The 14,759-nt window shown below is 46.5% G+C and overlaps 1 protein-coding gene across 1 annotated transcript; it reads left to right on the forward strand.

Annotated features, from left to right (window-relative positions):
- Positions 1-1,924: 1,924 nt before the first annotated feature.
- On the forward strand, positions 1,925-12,984 carry atat1 (alpha tubulin acetyltransferase 1; the record flags this gene model as incomplete). The annotated part of the gene is made up of 12 exons (XM_079232377.1): positions 1,925-2,016; positions 2,321-2,381; positions 3,324-3,415; positions 3,613-3,670; positions 3,783-3,896; positions 4,058-4,159; positions 5,064-5,109; positions 7,529-7,603; positions 8,308-8,521; positions 10,360-10,445; positions 11,187-11,264; positions 11,736-12,984. 12 exons carry the CDS (start codon positions 1,925-1,927, stop codon positions 12,029-12,031), a joined length of 1,314 nt encoding a protein of 437 aa, XP_079088503.1. The 3' UTR covers positions 12,032-12,984.
- Between the last annotated feature and the right edge of the window lie 1,775 nt (positions 12,985-14,759).

Genomic DNA, 14,759 nt, shown 5'->3' on the forward strand with positions numbered 1-14,759 from the left:
AAGCTGTTGAGTCGGTTTAAAAATGGCTGAAGATTCTGAATGGTTATGTATGTTGTCATACCTCGTGTCCTGAAGATGCACTTTGAAAAACAAACCAAAACCAAAAGTGTCTACAGACATCTGACTGTATGGCGTGTCGATCTTTATCTATCATTCCTTTTCGCTGAAATGAGGAAGTCATCTGACCAAAACACAAGCAGTGAACCTGCTGACCTCTTTCCAATGAGGACATTGAAATAGAAACCATTCCTGGAGCACCTGGTCCTTTGGTCCTGCGGCACTTGGTCCTTTGGTCCTGGAGCACTTGGTCCTGGAGCACTTGGTCCTGGAACACCTGGTCCTTTGGTCCTGGAGCACCTGGTCCTGGAACACCTGGTTCTTTGGTTCTGGAGCACCTGGTCCTTTGGTCCTGTGGCACCTGGTCCTTTGGTCCTGCAGCACCTGGTCCTGGAGCACCTGGTCCTTTGGTCCTGGAGCACCTGGTCCTTTGGTCCTAGAGCACCTGGTCCTTTGGTCCTGGAGCACCTGGTCTTTTGGTCCTGCGGCACCTGGTCCTTTGGTCCTGCAGCACCTGGTCCTGCAGCACCTGGTCCTGCAGCACCTGGTCCTTTGGTCCTGCAGCACCTGGTCTTGGAGCACCTGGTCCTTTGGTCCTGGAGCACCTGGTCCTTTGGTCCTGCAGCACCTGGTCTTGGAGCACCTGGTCCTTTGGTCCTGGAGCACCTGGTCCTTTGGTCCTGCAGCACCTGGTCTTGGAGCACCTGGTCTTTTGGTCCTGGAGCATCTAGGGAATAAAGCCCCTCTCCAGTGTTGCTCTGGGCTCTGTCCGGCTCACATGGACTCATCCCTGCTGGCTCAGGCCCGGTTAGGTCTTGGTTTGGGTTTCCTTTGTTTTCGTTGACAACACCCCACACTTCATCATGCATCACGTTTACATCACTGATGTCATTGACTGACACCCTTCACAAAGCCTTTTATTTACTTCATTATAATTAATACGGATCCTCACTAATAATAGCATGATTATGTGGTGTTTGTTATACATGTATGTTGTACATTTATGTTCATAGGACATTGTACGTGTGGGGACTTAGGACCCAGGGGGATTCATGTGGGAAGCACAGCCTGGGGAGAGGATTAGGGGAGACGGCATGAGGCTGGAATAAAGAGTCACAATGAAGAGCAGTTGTTCTCAGTCCCATGTGTATATATAAAGACACGACAGATTCACAAATGAATTCGATGTAGTCTATTGTTACAATACCAGTGCTAGCAGTAGAACCTACAGGAAGAGTCGAGATGCTGCTGTGAAGCTGTTCAAATCAAGCTTCTTCCAGCTTCACACATTTTACCGTAAAAACGGGACCAAATGCTCCCTAGGAATTGTGGTAAAATGATATTATATATATACGAGTTAGATTCCTAGAGTATTACCCGTGATATCTTGAACGAGTTCAACGTGTTGGATTCCTCTGCGGAATCTTAAGTCATGGTACCGAACGACGCCTTAGCAGTCACAGCAGATTGCGCCGCCAGGGCTTTTACAGACATTACGGTTCATGTTGCCAGGGAGTGACTCAACACCACGACAATGTAGCGCTGGATAGCTGTTGTAGCGTTCTACCAGAACCCAGAGTAACGGAGCGTTCTACCAGAACCCAGAGAAACGGAGCGTTCTACCAGAACCCAGAGTAACGGAGCGTTCTACCAGAACCCAGAGAAACGGAGCGTTCTACCAGAACCCAGAGTAACGGAGCGTTCTACCAGAACCCAGAGTAACGGAGCGTTCTACCAGAACCCAGAGAAACGGAGCGTTCTCCCAGAACCAAGAGGAACGGGCGTTCTGCCAGAACCCAGAGGGACGGAGATTGGTGGCTAACTAGCGCCTCCTCCTCTTACTGGCTGTCCCTGTCTGAGCGGTATGATGGACTTCCCGTTTGATATCAACCAGGTGTTCTCCGAGAGGGTCTCCATCTTGGACCAGAACTTCGCTGCAGGTCGTACATCAGCAGCAACGTGAGTCAGAAGCTGTGCATTCCGTTTCTCTGCATTGTGCCGTGAACGTGTCATTGTAGCTAAAGCACCTTCTCTGGATCCTGGACAGAGAAACCACTTTTTTATGGTTTTTCTTTTGACAGTTAGGTTACTACTGTAATAACAAAAGATGACGTCAGGGGATGTGTTTCAAACTACTCCCTAGAAACATATTGGCCATCAAGAATCCTGCACAGTGAGGAAGACCTGTGAGGAAGAGGGAGCACCCAGGGGTCAACAGTAATATCATTCAGCCAGGTTCTACTCTGCTGTGTTTGTCTTTTAGGCCACATCTTCAAGCCCACATAGCCACAGTTATTGATGAACTTGGGAGAGCCTCAGCAAAGGTGTGTATGTCTGTGATGGTGTAGTATTGTGTTTATGATTGTGTATGTTGTTTAGTTGTGTGTGTAAACATGTGTGGAGAGAGACTATGTTTTATAGCTGTACACTCCGTGACCTCAGAAACAGAACCTGTATTCTGAATCACCTTATATTCAATTCAATTTATTTTATATAGCCCCAAATTACAAATTTGCCTCGGAGGGCTTTACAATCTGTACACAAAACATCCTGTCCCGGGACCTCACATCGGATCAGGAAAAACTCCCCAAATAAAAATAGTAAAGGGGAAGAACCCTTCATAGAGCAACAGAGGAGGATCCCTGTCCCCGGATGGACAGAAGCAATAGATGTCATGTGACCAGAATGAATAACGTAACGGAGTTACAGCACATTACATGAATGTGACAGAAATGATTCATATAATGAGTAGTAGGCATGGACCATGATTCAGATAACCACGATCCATGAAGCAGAAGGAGGCAGAGAGGAGGGCATCAGCAGGGCCATGGCAGGAGGTGGGAGACAGGAGACAGGAGACAGGAGGTAGGAGACAGGAGACATGAGACAGGAGACAGGAGGTAGGAGACAGGAGACAGGACCGGCTCCACGATCCATGGAAACTTGATTTGAGGAAGCACAGAGAGTCCAGGGAAGAAGTAGAGTTAGTGATGTGCAATGAAGAGACATGAATTCATCCAGAAGGAGAGAGAGAAGAGGAGAGAGGAGCTCAGTGTATCATAAGATGCAGTCTAGGCCTATAGCAGCACTTCTGACAATTGGAGGGAGGTCAATCTCTCTGACAGAATCACAGGGTGAGTTGCCCTCGTGAATCAAATACATTTGATTTGAATGAGATGATACTGCACCAGTTGTGCAGGAGTAGTGAAACCACTGGGCCTTTCACTGTTGGGACACGTTTACAGTGTTCATGTTGGTGTCCACAGGCCCAGCAGCTCCCAGCATCCATAACCAGTGCCTCCAAGCTGCAGTCCCAGAGGCATCAGCTCTACCTGCTGAAGGATGGAGAGAGCAACGGGTACATGGCACAGCCTTCCTCAGCTCTCACGCATCACACACATCACTGTTTGTTTCTTCTGCTGGACCAGTTGAGCATGACATAGGACACGCTGGGTTTAAAGCTCATGGCAGCAGTTGATACTTGTGATGTGATACTTTCTACTCTACTTCCTCCATCCCAACCAAACCCTCTGCCCTCCTCTCACCCACATGCAGAGGACGTGGTGTGGTCGTGGGATTCCTCAAGGTCGGCTACAAGAAGTTATTTCTGCTTGTAAGTCACCTACTTTCTTTAATGGTCTTCATGTCTATCTATAATTCCACATATGTGGATATGAACGTGCTTCATCAGCTGTCCAGGTAAGCGTGTTGTGTTTCCTCCACAGGACCGGCAGGGTGTGCACATAGAGGCAGAGCCGCTGTGTGTTCTGGATTTCTACGTAGCAGAGAACGTGCAGCGACACGGATACGGGCTGGAGCTGTTTGACTTCATGCTGCAGGTGAAACTCGACTCTCTGTGGGGGAAATCACTAGAAAGCAGACTCTGTAGTGGAAGATGCTTTTCAGCAACTTGACTGAGCCAAACAGAACCTGCAGTAAAGGTGATGCTCACAGGTCATAGAGCTGTTTATCAGTGATGTTGTGTCTTTCTCCTCTGCAGCACAAGCATCTAGAGCCAGTTCTGATGGCTTACGACAGGCCCTCACCCAAATTCCTGTCTTTCCTGGCGAAGCATTACTGCCTGACCCCAAGTGTTCCTCAGGTACAGTCTGTCCTTTCTCTGGATGTGTAACACAAGACAAAGCATAGTATTAGCAAGCTAAGGTGTTAAAGGGCAGGTTCCCATGCCAGGTGCTTACTTACATGAGCTTGCTGTCATCTTTCTTTCAGTCATCTCATTTCCACTTCCCTCAAAAAGATTTGTACATAATACAAATACCAAACCCAGACAGTGGCCAACCAAACCGACAGAATAAAACATCCTTCAATGACAGTGACATATGAATTGTTAATCATGTGGGCTTTACTCTTTAGGGATCACTTGGATCCCAACGTTGCACAACCTTTGGAAATGATTTCAGCATAATCCTCTCCATTAATATCTGTATCGAGGCCCACATTCTACCAGTTAAACATTCATCAACATTTAAGATGATCAACCTGACAGTTTTGAATGAGGAGCTCCAGTTTATGAATCCAGTAGCTTGGGAAGAAAGATGTGCCAGGTTTAGTAGCTACAGCTGTTATATTCCAATGCTTCAGCTACATGTAATCATCAGTTAAGAACATGGAAGGATCAGACAATATTTAAGGACTCGGCATCAGGGCCGAACTGTCTGAGCTTCTTCCGGTCCTCTGTAGAGTTAGGTGTGTTCGTACTGGTCTTAAGTCACGTCTTGTACCTGTTGGTCAGAGTTTCAGCCTCTTGTTTCCACTATGTTCTGTTTTCTGAATAAATACCATGCGATGTGGTTGAAAGATCCAAAAGCTAGTAAGCAGACCTTTGAACTGAGATCATTTTGGGTTCATCCTCTATACTCATAGCTACAGGAAGCTCGCTGAAGACAGGGGGATCGGGCTGAACACAGACAGACACACACACACTGCTGGCTCTAAAACAGCATCACTCACAGCACCTTGACTCATCTCTCTTTTGATTCTGTCAGGCCAATAACTTTGTGGTGTTCGAAGGCTTCTTCCTCAACAGATCAGGTAACTGTTCTACTACTCTGATGCCATCGCTTAGTTATGTGTTGTGAAAGGTGTTGTGTAATAGTGTTTATTCCCTGTGGTAATGTGAGCATTGAGGCCCGGGTCCCTACCAGCTCAACCTGTATTTGATTGACTTAGATGGAAGATCTATCTCAACCCAAAATCAGTGTATGTTTGTTTTGGAAAAGCAGCTGCTCAGTGCCATAACAACCACATACTGCTGTTAATACTTTTTCAAGTTCAGTTCCATCACATATGTTGCATGCTACAGCTTTTCAGTGAATTCTTGCTTTTTGTCATCACACAAGTCTTCCTCATTAGAGAGAGAGTCTAAGCAAGGCTCTGGACTCAGGACTGCTGAAGCGCTTATTCCAGTTCCAAAACCTTTTGTTTCACCAAACTCTCCCAGGCTCGCCCTCCTCTCTGACGGATCAGGGGCTGGACGGCTGTTTGTAAGGACTTGTATTTCTTTTCTTTTCTCATCCGTCCCAGCATCACGCCCTCCTTCCTCCTTCCTTTGTCCTATGATTAAGTCCATACTATATGTGTGAAGCTCTTGGTCTCACTTAGTCTCTCAGCCAGTGTCAGTTCCTCTATCCCATAGCCTGTATTTATCTGAGGTGCAATATATGGCACGTAGTGTGCCATATATTGCCCCCAGAGTGCCACAACCTGTGGACCCTCAGACCCCACAGATCCCTGACTAACAGGACGAGACCTGCCTGCTTTGTGTGACCCTCTGCCTCCCTCAACCCACATGAATGTTATCCCTGTAACTATAAGAGCATGTGAAGAAGCCTCTTGAATGATTGGATTGCTTTATTGCACTAAATAGGAAGGGCTGCCATTCCTCCACACCGAGCCCAGACATAAAACACCGTAGACAGCCGCCCTGCAGCGACAGCCACGCCCTCTGTGTTCTAGTGCTGAGGCTTCTCTCTGGAGCAGCAAACAGGCCACGCCCTCTGTGTTCTAGTGCTGAGGCTTCTCTCTGGAGCAGCAAACAGGCCACGCCCTCTGTGTTCTAGTGCTGAGGCTTCTCTCTGGAGCAGCAAACAGGCCACGCCCTCTGTGTTCTAGTGCTGAGGCTTCTCTCTGGAGCAGCAAACAGGCCACGCCCTCTGTGTTCTAGTGCTGAGGCTTCTCTCTGGAGCAGCAAACAGGCCACGCCCTCTGTGTTCTAGTGCTGAGGCTTCTCTCTGGAGCAGCAAACAGGCCACGCCCTCTGTGTTCTAGTGCTGAGGCTTTTCTCTGGAGCAGCAAACAGGCCACGCCCTCTGTGTTCTAGTGCTGAGGCTTCTCTCTGGAGCAGCAAACAGGCCACGCCCTCTGTGTTCTAGTGCTGAGGCTTCTCTCTGGAGCAGGAACAGGAGCGGCTGCAGACAGAATAGAAAAGGCGTTGCTGTGTTTAGTCGCCTCTGCTGCCATTCTGGTTAGAATACAGAGCCCTCATGATTTTAACCACTCAACAGTTGCTTTCTGGTTTCCATAATATTATCCACCCTCACGCTCTTCTTAGTTCATCTTTCCAGCTTCTTAGCTGTAGTCTCCACTGCCTCCTCTACGATTACAGCCCTGTGTGGACGACTGGCCTCCTCCACTGTTATCCCTCTAAAGGAGAGAAAGCAATTTATTTGTATTATTTATGCTCATCAAGACGTATGGAGTGTGCTGTTCTATTATCAGGTTGCATGCTAGCTGCTCCACCTGCTAGCCACATAATCAGTTGGAGGCCTATGAGCTGATAATGGGCTCCAGTAAAGGAGATGACATTCAAATCAGTTTGATATGAATGTGTTTTTCCTTGAATCCATTTAAACGATGATGATTATGATGATTGATGTTTGTGGCTCATATAGTAATACATTATTAATTCATGATGCTGCATGCACCTTAGGTTAACGGTGTTGCTGGTGAGTGTGTAGCAGCTGTAAGCTGAATAGATCACCTGACCAACAGAGACCATGCTTTTACAACATGTTCTTCTTCAGCACCAATAACAAGCAGGGAGCATGTCTGAACAAGTTGTACATGTAAGACACTTTGGTTCTAACAATATGGCTGCTGCTACCAATCCTTTCAACCGTTCACTCATGTGCCACCTCAGTGAATCTGCTAAAGATTATTAAAACTGCATCCACCTCAAAACAGAACCTAAATGTTGGATTCTTATCTTGAACTTCTCCAGTAGTTGTGAGCAAAAGCAACTTTCCGCATGGCGGAGGAGAGGATGGGACGTCTCTCGTGAGTCAGTCTGCTGCTCCTGTCACACATCTGGTTCCAGTTGATCTCCAGACCAATACGTGACATGTTTTAGGGAGGATCCTCCTTCACCACTGGATCATGTTCTAGCACCTCTGTACTGTTCATATGAGGGAGGGCAGATCCCATCATGTTCTGCGTGTGTTCTCCTCCACAGTGGCCCAGTTGAGAAAGGTTCCCCTCAGAAAGCCGGACGGAGAGATCAAGCCCTACTCTTTAATGGAGAGAGAAGGTGAGCGACCGTAGAGAGATACTGACTGTGGTATGGTGTCAGAAAATAAACATCCAACTAAAAGTTCCAAAAATTTGTGTTTGTTAGATTATTTCTCGGATGTAACAATGCTTTTTGGCAAAAAATGGTATACCATTAGAAAACCTGTTTATTTCCCTTTTTATACTGAGCAGCTCAGCTCAGTATGAGGGCCAAAGCTTCTAGTGGGACACTTTAAGAATGGGAATGAACTTCATAAATCCCTAATAAATAAATTTGTATGAAACATGATGGGCAGGAGTGAAATGTCTCACCATAAAAAAAGAATGTATACTTATAACATAGATTAGTATTAACTGCTGATTGCTATTTTAACTGTACGATGATTATCTTTAATTGTCCTTCCTTTGGCTATAAAGGTGCACCCCACCAGTTTATAACATCCGTGTACTGTCTTCTGTGTCTCTGGGAGCTTTAACACATCCATCACATCATCAGGGTGTGCATTTTTATTTGTAGACACAGAAGACACAAAAGACATGGTGGAGATATTAGTAAGTTTATGATCTGGTGTCTTTAGAGTGTAAATCCTCCTACTCCATTGCTGCCATTGTCTTGAATGAATCACCTGTGTAATATTCTGTTATTCACCAGTCCTCCAGCTGGCCATGTCCAACATCTTACCGCTTGTTCCCGGTAACATTGAGCATCCTTCCCCTGTGCAGTGGTGCTTCAGGAGCGGCGGGCTCGTCCTTGGCCGTTTGCTCCTCCTCACTCCCCCCAGCGGTCGGGATCCTCCCAGTGCTCCCACTCCCTCAGCGTGGGATCCTCCCCCAGCAGGGCGGCCCCCCATGCCTCCCCCTCCTCTGCCCCTGGGGGCAACAGGGACCAGAGCCTCCAGTCCCCTCTCATCGAGCGCTGCAGAGTAAGACGCAGCAGGTAAGAAACGCCACGCTGCCATTTCCAGCTTTACGCTGCTGATGAAGAGATGATGGGACAACACGGTCAGTAGTGAACCGGCTGCTATGTAATCCACTAGAGTAGTAACGGCTCAGACTGTTAGACTGACCGACAACATTATGGAGAGAACAACAACCAGCTGAAAACCTAAGAGACCGACAAGGTCCAGCGCTCCATCACTGAGGATCATTAGAGCTCAGTGCTGTGTGACATGCTGTGAAGTCAGAAAGCAGAAAGACGTGTATTCATTGATTTAAATACATTGTGAAAGTGCAAAAGAGCATTATGATGGATGTATACCATAGGCTAGGTTAAGCTACATTTGATTCCCTTGAAGAATAGCATAAACACAGTCATGCTGTGATTTGGTATGAACAGCTTTGGTGATTTCTGTAAGAATTGCATTCTTTGGGCGATTAGTGAGAATTTCTGTTGTGGAAACTATGAGAAAGCTTCTTATTGTCAGTATACCTGAACGTCATGCGTTCACTGAACGTCCTCGGCCTCTAGTCTGACCTCTCGGACCCTCGTGGCAGCACGGTGTCCGAGGGCCTCACACCTGTAACTGTCCTCCTGCTCCGTCTGTTCTACATTGATTACAATCATGCATTCATTGATTCACATGTAATCTTCTATCATTGTTGATGTCATTTAGCTTCTGTTACATTGGTGTCATTGTCTTTCAGTTGCTTTGAATGAAAGTTAGCCCTGATGGTCCAGACTGGACCTGAGTGCTTGAACCCTGATGGAGCTGCTTCTTCTTCTTCTAGACGTAGTTTATTCTGTAGAGAGGTGATCCTTTATCAAAGAGTTAGAGTGCAGAGAAGCTGACGCCGGAGGAGGAGACTTCCTCTCATTGATTGTGTTCAGCAGCTCTCTCTCTGTATCTCTGTCTGTCTATCTCTCTCTCTCTCTTTCTCTCTCTCTTTATCTCTGTCTGTCTATCTCTCTCTCTCTCTTTCTCTCTCTCTTTATCTCTGTCTGTCTGTCTGTCTCTTTCTATCTGTCTGTCTCTCTCTTTATCTCTGTCTGTCGATCTCTCTCTTTCTCTCTCTCTTTATCTCTGTCTGTCTGTCTCTCTCTTTCTCTCTCTTTATATCTGTCTCTGTCCCTGTCTCTCTCTCTCTCTCTCTCCCTCTCCCTCTCTCTCTCTCTCTCTCTCTCTCTCTCTCTCTGCTGGTCCAGGTCTTTCTAAACGTGTTCTTTGTCTCTCTCCCCTCCTCTCTTCTCCCCTGTGTCTTGTCCCTCATTGGCTGTTCCCCGTCTCCTCTCATGCCTCCTGCATCACCCTCCAGTTCCCTTAATAGATCTCATCTGGGCTTCCATTGACCAGCCTCTTCCCTTTTAGAGGAATTATCTCATTCTGTTTTGGTCCTGTTCTGGATATGGAGCATGACTACCCTGGTTTTTATATCCCAGTATACTGAGTTGTGTAAAACCAAAGCAGGTGTGTACATGCAGCAGAGTCCTGCCTGTGAACACCACGGCTCTGTTTGCCTTTTTCTAGACCCCAATAAAGTTTCTGCCACAGAACTCCATGTGAGATTTCCTTCTGTCACACACACATGGAAATGAGCTGAGGCTGCTCCTTCTACCCCACGTCTTCCTCCATTCTGTGGCCTTTTATTTCTCATGAGTATGTGTGCATGTGTGCCCTCATTCATGTTTTGTTGTATTTTGGTTTTACTCAGTTTTGTATTTCTGTTCTTTTTTTCCTGACCGTTGTCTGTCCCAAACTGTCCTTTGTTGCACGTCCATCCCCCTCGTTCTCCTGTCCCATCTCTTTTTGGGATGTGTGTCCACCCCCTGCCTGGTAGCAGCCTGGGCCTGGTGGCCAGGAGCAGCCTGTACAGCCGGCACATGGACGGCAGTGCGGCTGCACTGCTGGACCGGCCTTTACCAGGTGAGGTCATGTCAGTCACACTGGGGTCAAAATGATCCATGTCCATGCCCAAGTGTTGGAATAGTTAGGTATAGAATAGGTCCAAAGGAAATTGTATGGATTTGTTTGACAAGACCAAAGAGTTCTGCACACACTTTATTCACAACTCTTTTTCTTCACGCATTCAAAGCATTATATGAACCCTAGCTGATGAATGTCTGAGGGCCAAAACAATATCAATAAAGTGTGTACAGGTGATGTGTGTGTTCTTCATAAGGCTTGGTGGTGTGGAAGACATTGGTCGTAATATTACCGTCTCACGGCCCTCATCAGGTGAAACACCTGAGCCACTTCCTTTCACTGACACTCTTCATCAAAGATGGTATCAAATATATTCAGGCAACGTTCTAGGTCCAATATTTGCCCCCAAACCACCAAGATTATATCCGTCATATCAGAAAACAGTCCCATCTGCAGGTGCCGGTGGCTCCTTGTACAGCAGCCTCTGCAGAGCGCTATTCAGTTCAGTTCAGTTTATTTTATAAAGCCCAGCATCACAAATACATATACAAATTTCATGCTTTTTCTAAAATGTAATTTGCAAGAATTATCGATTTAATCTAATTTGAATTGATTTAAAAGTTGAAAGGTAAAGGTGCTGGATGTTGTACCCTGAGAGTCTGGGGCCACGAAAGGCCCCTGACTGAGTGGGTGGAGGCTCCGGGAGCTCTGCTCATGCGCTAGTACCTTGTGCCTCCTCAGGTCTGAGACCAGTGGGGGATCAGTCACATGCACTGGGAGACACAGACACACACAGGTGGGCCAGTATTCACACAGCAGGTACTCACACCCCTCACATAACATGAGAACAATGGGGAGGTTGGTGACGCCCCTGTGTGCAGACGTCTGGGGCGGAAACGCTTCATAGGGAACACATGGGAGTGTGTTTGTAGGTGTAGAGGGACTCTCTCACACCTCCCAATGAGGCCCCTCCTGCCAGGATCAGACCTGAGATCAGCTCAGCAGTGGAGCTACACATGTGGAGCACAGACCCTCCCTATAGAGATCAACAACCAGCAGCATCCTAAACTCATCCAACACACACACACACACACTCTTAACAGTACATTTAAAACACACACACAGACATTGCCTCTGATGGGACGTCGTGATGGAAGTGATGTCAGCTAGTTGCCTCAGTGTCGGGTGTTGAGCTGCTCTCTGCAGTGCGTTTTAGTCACACATGTCTGCACATAGGGTCGTTGTGCAGTGAAATATTGATCAGCCTTTCCCTTCCTTCTGCTGACCCTTAATGTCTCGCCCTTGAACCCAGGTCCCAGCCGCTCGCCCTTCCACCTCTGTGTGCGTCCAACGAGGACGGCATCCACAGGCAGAGCTCCTTAGACTGCACAGAGGGGCCCCTGGAGTCCCATGCTGAGGCCCGTGGTGCTGAGGAGGTGAGGCAGCGTCCAGCACCAGGCATGCTGGTCCGCCAGAGACGTACGCTGGAGAAGGAGGGAGGCTGGTCCTGGACTGTAGGAGAGAACCGCTGCACCGCCCAGTGGGTGAAGCAGAAGCAGGAACACAGGAGCACCCGGCCCTGGTGATCAGGAACCAGTTCTTATGTTTAAATGTTTGAAAAACATGGAACTGTGTATTGTGTTCTGGAACCATTCCACACTTTCAGAACACACATGTGCTGAAGCAAGAGCTCTGTGAGACCTTCACATGTGTTCCTGAGCTGATGTCTTGCTAAGAAACTTTCAAACGTCACTTCAGGGCCTGAACTCTGATCTGTAAAACAGCACCGCCAGTCTTTCTGTTTAGGAGAGGATTGTTCTCTTGTTACATAGAGCTGCAGGAATGAGTCTAAAAGAGATGAAACATCCTCACTAGAACACTAGTCCTCCTTTAGCGTCATGTGACCTGGAGGAGTTCCTCTATAGACTAACAGGAAGTCATGTGACCTGGAGGAGTTCCTCTATAGACTAACAGGAAGTCATGTGACCTGGTGGAGTTCCTCTATAGACTAACAGGAAGTCATGTGACCTGGTGGAGTTCCTCTATAGACTAACAGGAAGTCATGTGACCTGGTGGAGTTCCTCTATAGACTAACAGGAAGTCATGTGACCTGGTGGAGTTCCTCTATAGACTAACAGGAAGTCATGTGACCTGGTGGAGCTCCTCTATAACATGAAGTCATGTGACCTGGTGGAGCTCCTCTATAACATGAAGTCATGTGACCTGGTGGAGTTCCTCTATAGACTAACATTAGATATTTACTTCTGCTGATTCTATTTATGCTTCAAAATACAAACAAATAAAAGTGCTGTTTGCCGCAGAGATAATTTTCTGCAATAATCCAGAATCCAATGACGAATCCTATTGTGGAGAACCAGTGATGCCAATTTCCTCTTGGACTCCAAACATACATCATCCCTATATCACTTTATTGGAACAGACTGATCAGTGCTTCCCTATCAGAACGGTATCAATGGAAGATTATGGCTCCAATGTGAAGAAGAATGACATCATAGTGCTGGGCAAAAATGAAAAAATCGATTAATCGCATGATTTTTCTCTGATTAACAGCAATTAATTGCATTATGCGCAAAATTTAATAATGAAGTAAAAACTAGTGTATTGCACGCTTTTATTTTAAAGTAATGTTATCAGAACAATATAACACTCTGGAGCAACAGCAAGTTAACAACAGTATATAAATCAGTTGTCTTTTTTTATAAACAGGTACCAGAAGAAACATTTGTCTTTTATCAGGAAACAAACAGTCTGTTCAGTAGTAAGGGTCCCTGTGAGGGACAAGCCACTCCTTCTTTTGCCATGTTCAGTAGTAAGGGTCCCTGTGAGGGACAAGCCACTCCTTCTTTTGTCATGTTCAGTAGTAAGGGTCCTTGTGAGGGACAAGCCCCTCCTTCTTTTGCCATGTTCAGTAGTAAGGGTCCCTGTGAGGGACAAGCCCCTCCTTCTTTTGCCATGTTCAGTAGTAAGGGTCCCTGTGAGGGACAAGCCACTCCTTCTTTTGCCATGTTCAGTAGTAAGGGTCCCTGTGAGGGACAAGCCACTCCGAAAATGAGATAAATTAACAAGGTGTTACCTAATATCTTCTCATCACCTTCACTATGCACGGCTGGTCTGTGTGAGGAACACACATTCTTTCATAAATACCAGTTTATATGTGGGGAATGGAGAATGCATGTTTTCTATACACATGTATACACCTGTGCTTCATTAGAGACATGTGATAACTGCTAGTCTGATCATAACTCCAACGCCACAGGAAAAAGCCCACCTTCCTATTAAAAGGCTGTGTCCCATCCTGTCTCTGACCTCCTCTGACATCCTAACTACAACTTTCAATAGGATTATTCTATTCATTTACAACTGTTCAGAATGGCTTTGGTCTCAGAATCTGCTGATAAACTACTTGAGATGGACAAGCCATATTATAAACTATATTGTTATGTCGGAAGTCACACAACTGGTTTGCGATTACCTTCTCCAGTATCTTAGAGAGGAAGGGAAGGTTAGAGATAGGTCTGTAGTTAGCCAACACATCTGGATCCAGAGTGGGCTTCTTAAGAAGAGGTTTCATTACAGCCACTTTAAAAGACTGTGGTACATGACCTGTTAGTAAAGACCATTGATAATATCTAGTAGAGAGGTGCTGATTAAAAAGGTAAAACTTCCTTAAACAGCTTATATTATATAATGTAATTGTTTTTCACAAATACCCTACATGTATTATAATTATTTTTCCCTATTAGCTTATTTTCTCATTGACCAGCTCCTGTCTGTTCCTTCTGGTCTGGCCAGCGAGCCTCTCTCTCTGTGTGTGTGTGTGTGTGTGTGTGTGTGTGTGTGTGTGTGTGTGTTAAAGACATGGTGACGGCCAGCGAGAGGGTTCTGTACTGTGATTCCTCAGAGACAGCAAAGCACCCTGCACACACACTCCGGTACATTAGGTGGCGGCATCACCTAGTCAAAGTTAGCACACCTCTGCTCTATTGAGACACAGGAATGAATCAAACACTGAAGGACTCATCAGTGACCGCATAGGGACAGGGCCAGAAGAAACTACGGAGTCCGAGATTGTTTTGGCGTAAGTACACATCGACTCCACATTGAATTTAGTGAGAGTCATTACCGCCGATGTGTATTACAATCGTACTGTATTTACGTTTATCCTTAGCCAACAGTTTTAAATAGGACTCAACGTCCCCCGCTCTGGCCCCAGAAATACATCTGACTGTGCTCCCTGGCTTCGTCATCTTCACATTTCTGACTATGCAGCTGCCGATAACCAAAGTTGGTTTA

The sequence above is a fragment of the Taurulus bubalis genome (genome assembly GCF_910589615.1).
Source record: "Taurulus bubalis genome assembly, chromosome: 16".
Lineage (NCBI taxonomy): Eukaryota > Metazoa > Chordata > Actinopteri > Perciformes > Cottidae > Taurulus > Taurulus bubalis.